The sequence below is a fragment of the Rhinolophus sinicus genome, linkage group LG07, assembly GCF_036562045.2.
Source record: "Rhinolophus sinicus isolate RSC01 linkage group LG07, ASM3656204v1, whole genome shotgun sequence".
NCBI classification, from domain to species: Eukaryota; Metazoa; Chordata; class Mammalia; order Chiroptera; family Rhinolophidae; genus Rhinolophus; species Rhinolophus sinicus.
The window spans coordinates 20,220,448-20,235,869 of NC_133757.1; the positions used below are offsets into that span (position 1 = coordinate 20,220,448).

Genomic DNA, 15,422 nt, shown 5'->3' on the forward strand with positions numbered 1-15,422 from the left:
TGAGGGATTTCTGAGTGATGGCACATTGAGAAACTGGTCCATATTAGCTGAGCAAAGGCTATAGTTGTACAGCTGGAATGTCAGAGAAACAAATATTTCCTTTTTTTGCCTTAGTCTATTGAAAAATCTTAACAGTTCAAAATATCGACCACATATTAATTGTAATAATTGTTACATACCAAAATAATAGTTAGTCTGAAAGAGAAAAATAACTGGGGAGAGTCCAAATGTTGAGTCAAGAGCAGTAATACTCCCAACTCCCTTTTCTCTCTTAGTATTCTGAACTGTGTTCATAAAACACAATTGGTTTTCACAGTATGCTTTGGAAGTCATCATTTTTAATTCTGGATATAATTTGTGGGTACAGAGGGTACCAGGTAAAGCCACTGCTTCCAAAGATGTTGGTGTGGAGGTGCATATGGCCAAGGTACTCATCACCACCTCCCTGACATACTACCCCTTAGCTCGTGTAGAACATAAATGGCCATCTCATGACTTTTTAAGGGAATAAAATTAAGGTATTCAAAAAGAGACTAGGAATAGGTACTGCTTCCAAACATTGTCAATTTTGGTTTTAGTCGACAAATAAGTTTGCGAACTTGTAACGATGTTGCTAAACTTTTTTGATATCAGAGGGATTATTCATTATGAATTTGTACCAACTGGACAAACAGGTAACCAAGTTTACTATTTGGAAGTGCTGAAAAAGCTGCATGAAAAAGTTAGACGACCTGAACTTTTCTCCAACAATTCATGGCTCTTGAATCACGACAATGCACCAGCTCACATGGCACTGTCTGTGAGGAAGTTTTTAGCCAGTAAACAAATAACTGTATTGGAATGCCCTCCCTACTCACCTGATCTGGCCCCCAGTGACTTCTTCCTTTACCTGAAGATAAAGGAAATATTGAACGGAAGACATTTTGATGACATTCAGGACATCAAGGTTAATATGACAACAGTTCTGATGGCCATTCCAGAAAAAGAGTTCCAAAATTGCTTTGAAGGGTGGACTAGGTACTGGCATCGGTGCATAGCTTCCCAAGGGGAGCACTTTGAAGGTGACCATAGTGATATTCAGCAATGAGGTATGTGGCACTTTTTCTAGGATGAGTTCACGAACTTAATTATCAGACCTTGTATTAAGCATATAACTAATTATGTTACACACCTTGGTGCATGCTCCCTAATCTCTATTCCTTTGACCTTTCCCTCTACTGAAATAAAAGCAAGATACAAGTAAGAAGCAGTTCACATTATAGTAAGGAAGAGTAAGAGATAAAATTATACCAAACCAAGCTTATTTTATGACAACCAAGGTAAAAGATTATGCATGTATAAAAGAACTTTGATTAAAAAAACACTTTCTGATTGGGGGAGGCTTAGTTTTCTATTTGGAATATGCATTCATTCTTATAAAAGGTTTTTTCAAGACGTGCTCCACAGAAGTTGTTCTAAAGCTTTTATCTGTTGTGACACAAGAAAAGGATTCTGCAGTGAAACAAGTTAAGAATCGGTGACTTAAAGTTTGGCAGGCTTCCCCAGACTCTTCAATGCCCCAACTCATCCTGAGTCTTCAGGAGGGTAGAGTTTGATAATCAGTACTTCAAATCAGTGGACTATAGAAGCACTTATGAAAGGAGAAGGATTTTGTGGAACTAGTGTATTTCATAGTTCATTTTAGGAAATACTGCTTTTCAGAATAGGCATGTACAATGCATAGTTTTTCAAAAAGAAAGGAGATTAGTATATAGCTAAGAACACCTGACCATGACCTTCTCACGGAACTCTGTAGCCCAGCGCTTTCTAAACCTGAATGTCCACATTATATCACCAGGGATCATGTCACATGAAGGTTCCTGATCAGCAAGTCTTGCCTAAGACTCGGCATTTCTAACAAGTTCCCAGGTGACGCTGATGCTGCTGAACCATGAAGCACACTTAGAGTAGCAAAGGGCTAGAACCCATGTGCCTTCAAGTGATGAAGGTGTCCAAGAATTGTCCAGAGTGCTATGCTGCCTGCCCATTCTTTCACCAAGCGGATGGGGCTTACCAGTAAAACCTGTTGGGGGTGATGCGTTCATGCATGACTTGCCACCGTCTCCCAAAGTCCATGGAGCTGTAGAGCTGCAAGACAATGAAGTGAGGAGAGCATCAGCATCAAGGGGCACTTTCAATATGGACACATGGGTCTTGCCCCTGGAGAAGAACATCCCAATACACTAGAATGCCTAATATACCCAAGTAGGCATCTGCTTTATCCAGATAAAACATTATGAATATGATTGTTCTATGCTTGTCATCATCATGCCTTCTAGCACCAAATTGGTATCTATCTAATCGACTGATGTATGTGACCTGAGTATAAATCCATTTCTGATGTCATCCATCATTCTCTCTTTTAGGGGTTAAACCTTTAGTAAAACTATCTTTTTTTTTCCCCTAAAGGCTATGAAAGTCTTTAGCTATATCTAAAACAATCCAGCATCATTTACTTAAAAAGTATTGAAAGCAATAAATGAACAAGGCAAACAAACAAAAACTCATAGACACAGACAATAGTTTAGTGGTTACCAGAGGGTAAGGAGGTCAAATATATGGTGATAGAAGGAGAACTGACTCTGGGTGGTGAGCACACAATGCAATATATAGATGATGTATTGCAGAATTGTACACTTGAAACCTATATAATTTTACTAACCAATGTCACCATAATAAATTTAATAAATGTTTAAAAAAGTGTTTAATGGACAATTCCTACATGTAAGGCACTCTGGTGGATATCAAGATAAGGAAGAGGTAGATTCTGTGCTCAAGAGTGAAAATGGTACACCTATGTAAAAATGCTTATCAGCTGGTATGTGCTATGCAAAACAATGAACTCTTTCAGTTTCATCTCTTACTGCTCCTATATATAATTTCAATGAAAGACACCAGGCCCAGTTATACACACGTCTTTGCAAGATGGAAAAGATAAGGCCACTTTTATGCCTAAGTAGAAACCACTCACCCATGCAGGGCCATCATGAGAGTGAGGTCCTTTCCAAAGCCGGTTCTGACCACTACAGTCCACTCATCTTCCTTCCTTCTCAATTCACTGTACTCATCTTTTGTTTCCATTGAGCACTTAGCACAGGGTAATATATAGTTATGTGTTTCAGATTTGTCTGTACTATTTACTTGTGTTTATATACCTTGAATACATGCAAAGTGTTCACCAAATACCTGCTGCATAAACCAATAATCAAAACAAGCAGGTAAGGATGGAGAGAAACACTTGGAATGAGAAAGAATTCCAGAGGCACCCCGGAACTTTGGAAAAATAAAACAGAACCTTCTGCATGGCTAACAGAGTTGGTTCCACATTCACTTATTTTGTATGTAGAGACTGACCCCTCTGTAACAACATACGCAGGAAAGGCCAGCATCTCTAAAAGAGACTAACTAGGAGTATGAGGTTTATTTTCAACTGAATGCCTGGATTCAATTTCTAAATGTGATAATAAAATAATAATAATAATAATCCAACCATGTTGCTCTTTCACATCCATTTGAGCCTTACAAAGACATTGAAAGGAAGGTAGGACATTTATTACTAACTTAAACTCTTGCTCCCATGGATTCTACGGTCCACCCAGACAGCCATGGTGCCACCACTATTTTTACTGTCTGCCTCTAAGAAGCTGTGCACACTGTGCCATTACTGGTTGACATGCCTCTCCGCTATCATACCAGACTGTTAGTCAGAGAGAGGTAGGGATCATGCCTTAATTCACCTTTATGTATCAGTGGTTCTACCATGCCTGGCCCATAACAGGTGAACACACAAACCTATTTAATAGTTAACGAAACTCAGTCTTAGAGAAGTTAAGTTTTGGTCAAAGGAACGAGGATATAATTTTTCTGATGTCTAACTGACATCTCCTTCCATAGAATGTTATCTAGTTTATAATGAAGATTCCACCATGTTTATGTTTCTCCCACAAACCCTTATAGGTAGAGAAATTGAGGAAAGCAGAAGTAAGTGCCTCTCAAGTTTACAGAAATGGGGTCAGGTGAAGTATATTCCTGTAATCATATCCCCAGTAGCCGCTCACCTGTAGGGAGGCACTGTCCGGTACCCCACACCACACTGCAGGTAACTTTTCTGTTAAGTTCTGAGTCCATAATCTTACAACCCATATAGAAATAATTTTTGAATGAACTTCTGGTTATTTCAAAAAAGCTTTGAGGGGCTTGGAAATGTTTTGGCCCATTTCAATTTAATTCAGCATATATTTATTGAACATTGGCACTATAAACTACATAGCACGTCTCTTTTTGTCCAGTAAATGAAATGTGTGTGTGTGTGTGTGTGTGTGTGTGTGTGTGTGTGTGTGATATTGCTCCATATACTGTCTTTTTATATTCAAAATAGTCAATAAGGTACTTAAGGAGATATATTTACATTCTCATTTTATAGATTAAAATACTGACACTTGGTTCTACAAAGTGACTACTACAGCAATTATACGGAAAACCAGGATGTCGTCCCTGATCTAGCTGATGGCAAGTTTACACTATACCACACTAACTCTATACCAGCTTGCTCTATATTTATCCAAAATGGGCTCACTCCATGAGTAAGTACTAACTATTATGTGTGTCCAACTCTGCACATGGGAAAAATAGGCAACACTATTAATCATCACTCTTAGTCTTTCTTTTTTTACCAACTCAGTGAATTAAACAATACTGTCTCTACACCATTAAATTACGGAGCACACACAACCACGTCCAATTCTTCAAGCAGCTCACCATCAAAATATACATATAGGTACATCACGTAAAAGGGGAAAGTGGGGCAAAGGCTAAAGCTCTACATGTTGAGAAATAGACAAGATTAACAGGGGTAGAAATGGAACAATGAGGCTTCCTGGAGAAGTACGTCTTGAACCAGGCCCTTGGAGATAGATGGTGTGGACAGGAGAGAAGACGGAGAGAGATTTTGCTGGCTGGAGGAGACAATAATGACAAAGGTGTCAACATGACCAAGGTCTTGAGCTCGGCTTGTGGGGGAACTTTGCAGAGGAAGGAGGTTTGTGATGACTGTTATTGTCCAAAAGGAGGTGGAGGTTGTCTGTTGGTTCATTAGTTTATTTCTCTTTCTATCCATCCATCCATTTGTAGATATTTCTATCTCTACCTGTATGTACATTTATATCGGTGAGGGCTGGGAGGAAGGAGAGGTTTGGTGAGGACCAGATTATCCCACTGAGAAGGATATATCCATATATTTTATTGCAAGGATTGGGTTTTCCGTGCAGAGTTTTAAGAAATGAATCACTCTCCTTCCCATGGCAGGTGTCTGAGGGCCAGATGCTCAGACTGAAGACAGATGTTTCCCAATTAAATACAGAAGAGATTTTGGTTGGAGCCTTCTATAACCCAATGATATCAGACTTTGTCAGTGTGATTTCGATCTTAGCAAACAGAGCCCCAAATTCCTTCAACTAAAACCCAGCATGATTGTATCTTTCTTTGCTCCAAACTCTAGAGACCGCAGGGAAAAACCATGAGGGTCACAGTGACACTGTGGGAGTCACAATCCTCCAGAGAAATGATCAGTCTTCCATCACAGAGGAGGGTGGTAGTGGCAGGGTGCCACCCACCACAGCTCCTGCTGGCACCCACCTTGGGAGAAGCATGGCCTCTCTCATCTTGTGCTCTCCCTAACAGAGAAAGAACAAGAGATCAGCTGCTGATCTCCTCATCCAAGTTTGTTCCACCTCCTGCCTCCCTTGTCTCTGGTTTTGCTTTTTCAGCTCTTCAGTTTGACTGATGGGAGAAAAATTAAATTGAATTCTCTGCCTCAAGGCTGATTCAGACGAACAGAGAACAGGCTCCTATTCATTAAGGGCCCTGGGTTAGGTACCTCGTCTCTCAATCTACAGGAAGTTGCTGACTCTGAAACAAATTTTATTTGACCAAGAGCTGGATCTTTGTAGCCTCTTAATTCATACGCTTGCCCATCCTTTTCTTCATTCATTCATTCATTCATTCACTACAATGTATCAAACAATTACTAGGCTTTAAGCACTGAACTAATAAAGCATATAGGCAACCATTCAATAGTAAGTATTAGAAGAGTACTGAATGATATGAAAATGTTCATATTTATTTAAAAATATATAACAAAACATGCATACATTGACCCCAACTGTATTTAAAGTAGTATTGCAAAAGGTTGAAACATATTAGAAGAAATTATGCCAAAATATTATCAGTTATTATTGCTGAATTGTGGGATTATGGGTAATTTTTATACTTTTTAAAGCTTTCCTTCATTTTCAGATTTCTTTACAATGGATATGTATTATATTTTAATAGCAATACAAGCCTGCATTTTTTAGCTTATACTTTCATAATAATGTTCTAATTATAATACATACATTATATTTATCTCTTAGACTACCTTTTCAAAGGCCAAGAATTGAAATTCCATTTCTTTTAATGAGGGAACTAGAATTAGACAAGGCAACGTGGGATTTTCCACAAAAATCTTATTTCACAGAGATTATTGTGGATAGTGGTGAGTCCTTCCTTGGACAGGTAGTGTATTAGCTCACACAGTTTTTAAACTGTCCTGCCTGGCTTCAACCACATGGGTTTCATGCAACATTAAAATAAAGTGTATTTTCCAAACAATAAACATCTTTAAAAACATTTCTTTTTTATACAAAGTAATATATACAAGACCATGTTTTCCTCTATATCCTACCTCATGACGTCACCTCCATGCCCAGACGTCATTCCTGGACTTTCGGCAGAGAGCAACCTAGATCCTCTCCTTTCCCTTCTCTGCTATATGTCATGGTCTCATCTCTCTTAACAAGCACGTCCTCAGTAGAAACACACATACACAGCCCTAAATGAATCATCAGAACAGCTGGCAAACATGAAAGAACACGCTCTTTTCCTTATTGATTCAGTTATTAGTTCCCTAATTACATCAGCCTGCCAGGGAAAAGCATCTGATAGCTGAAGAACTAAAGAGGCAATTTAATCAATGTAATAATATTCCACAGGAAGAACAAGTTGGATCTGAAAAGCTTAAGTTCAAAGAATAATGATTGCTTTCAGAGGCTATGGGATGAATGGTGTCCACCAAAATGATATGTTAAGATACCCCCAGTATCTTAGAATGAGCCCTTTTTTGAAAATAAGGTCTTTGCAGAGGTAATCAAGTTAAAATGAGGTCAGGGTGGACCCTCATCCAATATGGCTGATACCCTCTTAAGGAGAAATGTGGACACAAAGACAGGCACAGAGGGAAGGCCTTGTGAAGACAGAGGACCGCAGTGATGTATCCACAAGCCAAGGGATGGCAAAGATGCTGGAAAATCATCAAAAGCTAGGGAGAACGGAGGAGCTCTCCTATAGCTTTCAGAGGGAGCAGATCTTGCCAACGCATTGATTTTGGACTTCTAGCTTCCGGTATTGTGGGACAATCAATTTCTGTTGTTCTGAGTCACCCAGTTCGTGGTACGTTGTTACAGCAGACCCAGGAAACTAATATAAGCATCTTACACCAACAATCAGAAGTAATAATGATAGGTCTCTTTCTACATTGCTCTGTCTTTTTTTTTTTTTTTGGTGTGTTTTTTTTCTTCACTCCTAGGCATTTAGTTATAAGGCCACGGTCTGGTTTAGGGCCAACTGTTGAATCTGTGGTTACAAGCCAAACTCTCATTTGCCAGTATTTTTTCTGTCCTATGCATTTTCACCATACCCCTAAGGATATTTTTAAGAATAAATGTGAATTCATAATAACCATATGGCAGCAACCAGACATAATCAGAAAAGGCAACAAAATACACATTTTTATGGCAGCTTTTGGGAATCTGGCAGCAAGATTCCCTAGAGCCAGCAGGGCTCCTAGATAGAGGAAAAGATGGCGTAGAACTCATTTATATAAAAGCTGCCCCCTATAGGCAAATTCAAACTTAATGTATAACTTCCTGGGTTTTTTTCTCAAAACATGTGGAGTTTAGGTAGCATTCTGCTGAATTGTGGTCATGGTGATTTTGTCTTTCAAAAAAAATGAGGCTGGTTTTTTCTCAAAATAAGAAGGTCTCTGCACCCACTTCCTTGGTAGCTAGCTACAGAGGGAGTGGGAGGGCTTGGCTGAGCTCTGTGGGGCTGCAAGGAGAACGCCCTGGGCTGTGGCAGCATTTGTGGTAGGCAGGAGAGAAACCAGAGTCACACAGCAGCAAACAGTTCTTTCTAACATGTGCCTCTGGTTCCTTCCTCAGATATTCTCCAAAGAACTCCTCTCTGGATAATTGGTGAGGACGATCCCTCCCAATGGCCCTCAAAGCTCTGGGTACATAAGAGCTTCGGTCCTCAGCAGCCATTTTCCTTTGCCCCTGGAAGATATAAGGCATTTATAAAGATATCCATTTAAACAGACATAGGCATTCACTTAATCACGCCATTCTCTGTAAAAGGCAACATTGTTCTTCCCTCTTGAAGATTCCTAGCCACAGAGGTTTTATCTGTCTCAGGTGACTTACATCATTCATTCCTTCATTTAACAAATATTGATCAAATGTCTATGAAGAACCAAGAATTGTTCTATAGGTTTAGGATACATCAGTGAACCAAACAGACATAAAACCTCTGCCCTCAGGAGCCTTACATTCCAGTGGAGATCAAGAACTTAAATGCTTTCAAGTTCATAGTGAGAGGATGTGAGGGAGATATAAGAAAAATAGTACCATCATCTGTATTCTTTAGACACGGGTTCATTTCGCTGACGCTTAACACACAAAGGAAGTTTCTTTGCTTGCCCAAGAAGATTTTTATTGAAACATTTGGCACTCTAGGGCTATCTTTTGTTTTCCTGCTTTAGATAGAGACACGAGTTCAAAAAAATGTTTCACTTTCCTTTCAGCTCTAAGGAAAAGACAGTGCAAGTGTGATAACACTTGACATGAATGGCAGATGACATTCACCACAGAGCTCGGCAGAAACACAATACACAGAGCTCACGCTGCGTCTAAAAACGGGCTTAGCTGTTCCTTAGCTGAAGAGGAGACCTGAACCACTGTGGTCAGGCTTTATAATTCTCCAAAGGAACCTGAAATTTCAGATTTTTTTTTTTTTTTATGGGAAGTCTCCATATTTTTTTAATGTGGGCAAACAATTTAAAACATATTGCAGGGCAAATAACACATGTCTTGATCAAGAGGGTCAGAAGCTGCCAGAGGGCCACCAATTTGTGACCTGAATCTTAGTGTAGATGTCCAACTGTGTGAGGTGGAGAGCAGAACTATTTGATCTGGAGGTAGGATTGCCAGATATAGTAAATAAAAATACAGAATGCCCAGGTAATTTGAATTTCAGATAAAAAATAATCTTGTGTGTGTGTAAATATGTCCCACGTAACATTAGGGATTTTTATTTTTTTAAATGTTGTTATTTATCTGAAACTCAGACTTAGCTGGGTGTCCTGTATTTTATCCAGCAACCCTACTTTGATGTCCTTTCCCGTTTCATTTCCAAGCATCTGGATCATAAGACACACCCTCTTATATTATGCTTCTTTATTCTTTCACATTAGAAGACATCAAGTGAATAAAAGAATCTCAAAATTATTGTAAGTATGCGCTGTAGACAATTAAATCATTTCACTCAACTTACTTAGCATTAATTGAGCATCGATCAATTGCTAGACTTAGTGCCAGGTGTGACGACACAAAGATAAATAACGAAAGGTTCCCTGACCTCCAGAAACTCAAAACCTAGATGGGCAAACAGCTATGCCAACACGCAAGTGCAACACAACATCAGGAAGCCCAGGCCAATAGAGGCAGAGGAGTGCTGGGAGAACTCAAAGGAGGGAGTGGTCAGTTCTGCTGAGTTGAGCACTGGGCCATGAGCTGAGTCATAACGGGTGAGTACGTGCTGGCCTGAAGGATAAGTTTCCCCAACACACTGCAGCTAACAGAGGTAAAAAAAAAAAAATCTGGTCATTAGGGAAGATGTTGGAAATGAAACAGAAACATTATCTCATCCTCCTACTAAAGTACAATTCACTTGGCCTTGGATCAGTGTACATTGGTCCAACTGCTACATCTGAAAGAAGAAAGGGCAGAGGTGGAGAAGAATCCAAACAAGGTCATCTAAAGGATTCCAGAGGAAGAGAAGCAACAACTCCACAAGAGTGTGGGTGTGAGGAAGAAATGAAGACATAAAGATGGGCTGTGATAGTGAAGGCTGTAAAAGCAGAGAAGTGTAGGGAGACACATACTTGTTTATCGAATTTTGAAACACCCTCCCTTGAAACCTAAGAGGCAAAATTACAACACCAAACAAAGAAGAATTACTTTTTAAATTCATAAAATTCATGACTTCTAAGAAGCTGATGAAAAAGGCACAGGATAGCCTATAAATGGTATCAGACCTGGTTTGAGACTCAATGCTTTTCAAAGTTTTTCATCAAAACATCTCTAACAGCCAAAGGGAATGAAGCATCTCACTGAGAATCTGGGAGTTTGCTCTGAAGCAGCATGACATAAGGGCAAATGTTTTCAAGTCTCTAATTCTTATCGTAAAATTCCATGGATATGTTGTAGACTATAGTACATCTATGCTTAGAATAAAAGATACATTTCTTCACAAATCTTCCAAGGGAAGCGGACCCACCAGAAAGACACTCCATATCTATTATATTGCCTTTACACCACTGATCCCCAGGGGTCCATTTTTGAGCCCCAGTTTGTAGAAGAGGGGGGAGTGACACCAAGAATGCTTATGCATAATTAGCATAATTAGGTGACGGGTGTTATTGTTGGGGGTGACTCAGCTGTGATACTTGTATGGTGAGTACAAGCCGGGTTGTGATCATTCCTTGGTGCCTATTTCCATTGGAATCCTGGATTCTATATGAGGAGACACCCTATGGGCAGGATTTGTATTTACGTCTCCTTAATATTAAGGAACAAGGCGAAGGGAAATGTAGTTTTCGCGATGCCATGCTTACAAGAAAGTGATTACATTCAACGCTGCATATGCCAGCTAACATGGTAAGTCTGACTTTGCCTGACTTTGCCTCCAATTTCAGAGGCTACATGTGTATTTGGATAACCAAAGCCTTCTACCTCCCAAGTCCTACACTCTGCCAAGGTGCTGGTGACTCTCGAGGTGAATTTGAGAACACACAGAACAGGTGATACTTGCCCCCAAACTCCCCAATGCCCTCCCCACAGTATAGAGTGTTTTCCTCCAACTGGGCACGTAGAAACTGGCTCATAATCATACATATTGGTGTCTACACTCTGTCAACGGGGTGACACTATACTCATTTTCCCCTCACCTTTTCCTCCAGGTTTCTCTCATTCTCCCTTATTTTCCAAGTTCCAGCTTCATTGGCCTTCTTTTGGTTTCTCAAACGTACCATGAACTCTTTAGTCTCAGGCTTTCTGCACATTCTGTCCCCTCTCCCTAAAATGCCCTCTCCCTCTTTCCATTCATGTACTAAACTCCTACTCATATGTCAGGTGTCAGCAGAAATAACATGTCCTAAGGAAAGCCCTCTTTGGTCACCTTGTGCCCCAGACAGCACCGGGTCCACCTGGGATCTGCTCTCATGACTCTCCGTTCTCTTATTTCATAATCTTCATCAAAGCATGAAATTATTTTGTATTTGTGTAATTATATGATCAGCATCTGTCTTCCATTCTAGGTAGTGGGGTTCACTATTTTAACCATCCCAAGTGCATAACACAGTGCCAGGTAGAGCAGAATAGATGCTCAATAAATATTTGCTGAATGAAAACATGAATATTCCTCTTTGAGTCTTTAAAGTTCTATTCCTTCCCTTCCCAAATTTGTCTAAATTCTATGCTTCTTTCAATATTAGTTCAAATTGTTTCCTTTCTTAAGCCATCATTGCCCACACTTGGCCAAAAGAGGCAAGATTACAACAGGAAAACTGAAGAACTACTGTTAAAAGCAAATTTGCAAAACTTATTACCACAAGATGGTAAGAAGGAAAGAGTACCCCATAAAAAGTATCTCTCTTCCACCCATATTTACCACCCAGTGGCCAACCAGATTCTAATGGCAGGTTTCTCTTATAAGTATTAACATTGTTTTTATTTAATTCATCCAGACATTAATCTATTCCTTCATTCACTTATGCATCAAAATTTCATGTAATCTCTTCAAATAGATTGGAGGCTCCTAGATGAGAGGAATTCCATCTGAAATCTTGATCCCCAAAAGAAACTGCCACTGGGCTTCCCGACAACATGGAATCAGAGGACAATAAACTTTTATAGCTGACAGTGGCCTTAGGGATAATCTGGACAATTCTTTTAACACATCTGGGATTCTTTTTACACTCAGAAAACCTAAGTAACTTGCCTAGTGCCCCACAGCTAGTTAGTTGTGGAGCTGAAATTCAAACTTTTTTTACTGTATGGTGCTGTCCTTTTTTGTTAACTGCTTGATTTGGAAAAACAAACAAAAAAAGGTAATAGAACCTCATAGGAATAATGGCTCATTTGGGTACGCCAGGCATGAATGACACTGTACCTTGAATTTACCTAGCACTTTTATTTACAAATCAGTTTCACATTTCATTTTATCCTCTTTTATACTGAAGAGTGTTTTCTGAGCTAACGGGCACATAAAACAATCTTACAATTCACACAGTATTTACCAAAATCCATTTTTTTTTTTTGTCTCCACAGTCATATTCTCTTGACCATTTTCTGTTGCAATCAGGTTCTATTCATTTTTATATATTATAATTCAGAAACACTTCATATTAGCAGTACCTTTTGGACATAAATGTTGACCTTCTTCTGTGAGTTATTTGTTCTGACCCATATTCCCCTCCCCCCCACCTGTGTATCCTCTCTCTTTAATGGTTTGGTTTCACATCACATCCCATTATTACTATCCACTTCATTGCCTACTATCCTGGCCTTTTCACTGTGTCCAATTTGTCCTTAACTCTTTTCCAAGTGCAGATCTGTTTTTTTCCTTCCCAAAGGCCTTAATCTAAAAGAAGTGGGAAGAACTTAAGTCTCTTAGTTTTAGGTCATTTATTTACTTTAAATTACTATCTCTACATATCAAAACAATGCCACCTGCCTTCAATGTGGTACATATGAAGGCTTTATTATCCCTACCATATGAAACACCATTTGAAACAGTTTTCCAGGAGGACATTTAAATATGTTCATCATTGCAGTATTAATATATGGCCAGAAAATCTGAGTTCATTCAAACTCAAGATAATAAAGAAAAAATAATATGTACTTCAAAGGCTAATCTTTCAGAGGAAAAAAGAAAGAAAAAACTAACATTGACGGAAGATTTTCCCAGACATGTATTTTTGTATATGTTATCTAGTTTAATTGATGCAAAGTAAATACAGTTTGATGGTTATTTCTGTCCATATTTCCTGGAGGAAAACACGGAGGCCCTATGGGTTTTATGAACTTGTTCAAATCCTCAAAGAATATTCCAGGACATCTGATTCCAAAACTCAGTGTTTGTTCTAAAACACCTGGCTGTCGTTGAGAAATGAATGCTTTCAAGGAAACACCCTGAATTGTGAGGGAGGTCAAACTATGTCCCAGGAGAAAATTTGTAGAAACTTGGGATTGTTGGCACAGAAAACTGACCAATGTGCAAAGAAGTTTATAACTGTTTTCAATGTGGGAAAATGTTCTTTTGCGGAAGGACAATAAAACTTTCTTCTGGGCTGTATCAGAGGGTAAAACAGGACCAAAAGGTCAAATCTAGATGGAAATAAATGGTGGCTTGATACAAGAAATAATATTCTAATGGAAAGAACTCCCTGAGGCTGGGAGAAGCTGTCTTGCATGGCAACACATTCTCCAGGAATTGTTGGGGGACGTGTTTCAGTATAAGAGCCCTTGGATTACATGATATTGTCAGAAAATTAAAATGTCAGATGGGGTTTAAACCAATGAGCTCTTAGGTCCATTAAGATTTTGGATTCTTCATCCCAGAGCAATAATCCTAAGAATAAACCCAAGGGAATATTCACTATTGATGCTCCCTAGAGATTTGTAAAAGCTGGAAGATAAACTTTTTTAAAGGCTCTCAAATGCGTGGGAAAGGGCCAGGCCTCTGTGTAGCAGGCTTTGATGGATTTAGTCAGCCTCCCTGTATCTACAACTTTTGTAAAGGAATTTAAAGCTCCTCCCTTAAAGAGCTAGAATTTGTTTCCTCTCCCCTTAAATTGAGCTTTCCTTTGTTCCTTTGTTTTGGCATCAGAGATGGCAGTGTTCCAGCTCTGAGTGTAATCCCTAAGAAGCCGTGGACACCTCCAATCTTTTGGAATGCTGTCACCTTGAGGTGAACAAACATATGCTAACCTGATGGAGGATGAAAGATCACATAGAAGAGAACCCAGGTATCCCAAAGGAGACCATCCCAGACCAGCATATAGCCTAACCAGCTGAGCTCAAACACAAGAGAGAGCCCAGCCAAGATCAGCACAGCTGCCCACTCAACCATAGCTGACCACAGACACATAAATGAATCTCGCTGAGACCGGAATTATCACCCTCCTAAACCACAGAGTTGCAACTAATGATTAATATTTACTGTGTTAAGCCTTTAACTAGGGAGAGATGGTGACACAGCATTACTAGGGATACACCGACCTAGAATCAAGTCTTAGCTCTATCAATGACCTCACTGCGTTATTTGGAGAAAGACTTTAAATTCCTCAGTCTTGGTCTTCTTATGTAAGTATGATGAAGGGCCTTCTCCAGAATAGTGGCTCTCAAATTTCAAAGTTATTCAGATACCTTGTTAAAAATGTACATTATAAGCATGTCTACAGAAATTCTGATTCAGGAGGTCAAACAGGTCAAGCATAGAGCCCAGAAATGTGCATTGTAACACGCTAGCAGATGATTCTAATGTAAATGTTGAGGGACCACACATTGAGAAACTCTGTTCCAGACAATTACGGAAGCTTAGACATGTATAACTATGCTCATTCCCCTGCCTTCAGTCAACCTCTCCCTCTATCACAGATAGACAATGTCCAGCTGAATATTTGGAGCTCCTTAGAGATGGGAGTACCACAAGCTTGCTCTAGGGCCCATTACAGAAGAGTGACTTGACTTTAAGCCTGACACTGTTGGACTCCTCGGAACCCACTCCTAGCTCCATCACAGAAGCCATGGTCTCTTGACAAAGAAAATGGGCAGACTGTTTCCACTCAAAATCATTTCAGCCAATTGGCAATTCTGGAGCACAATTAAATAGCAAAAAGCATAGCTTCAGCTAAAATGCACAGTAACAGCTGGACTGTGTTCCCTGAAAGCACGATGCATTTATTACACAGATAATGAGACTTCCCTCTAGATACAAAAGTGCTATGG

General features: G+C 39.5%; 1 protein-coding gene across 1 annotated transcript in view; it reads right to left on the bottom strand.

Annotated features, from left to right (window-relative positions):
• SORCS3 (sortilin related VPS10 domain containing receptor 3) overlaps positions 1–15,422 on the bottom strand; it is a 538,724-nt gene that overhangs the window by 188,796 nt on the left and 334,506 nt on the right. The window contains exon 5 of the mRNA XM_019725085.2: positions 2,054–2,127. Within this exon, the coding sequence (XP_019580644.2) occupies positions 2,054–2,127 (74 nt within the window). The remainder of the gene's footprint in view (positions 1–2,053; positions 2,128–15,422) is intronic.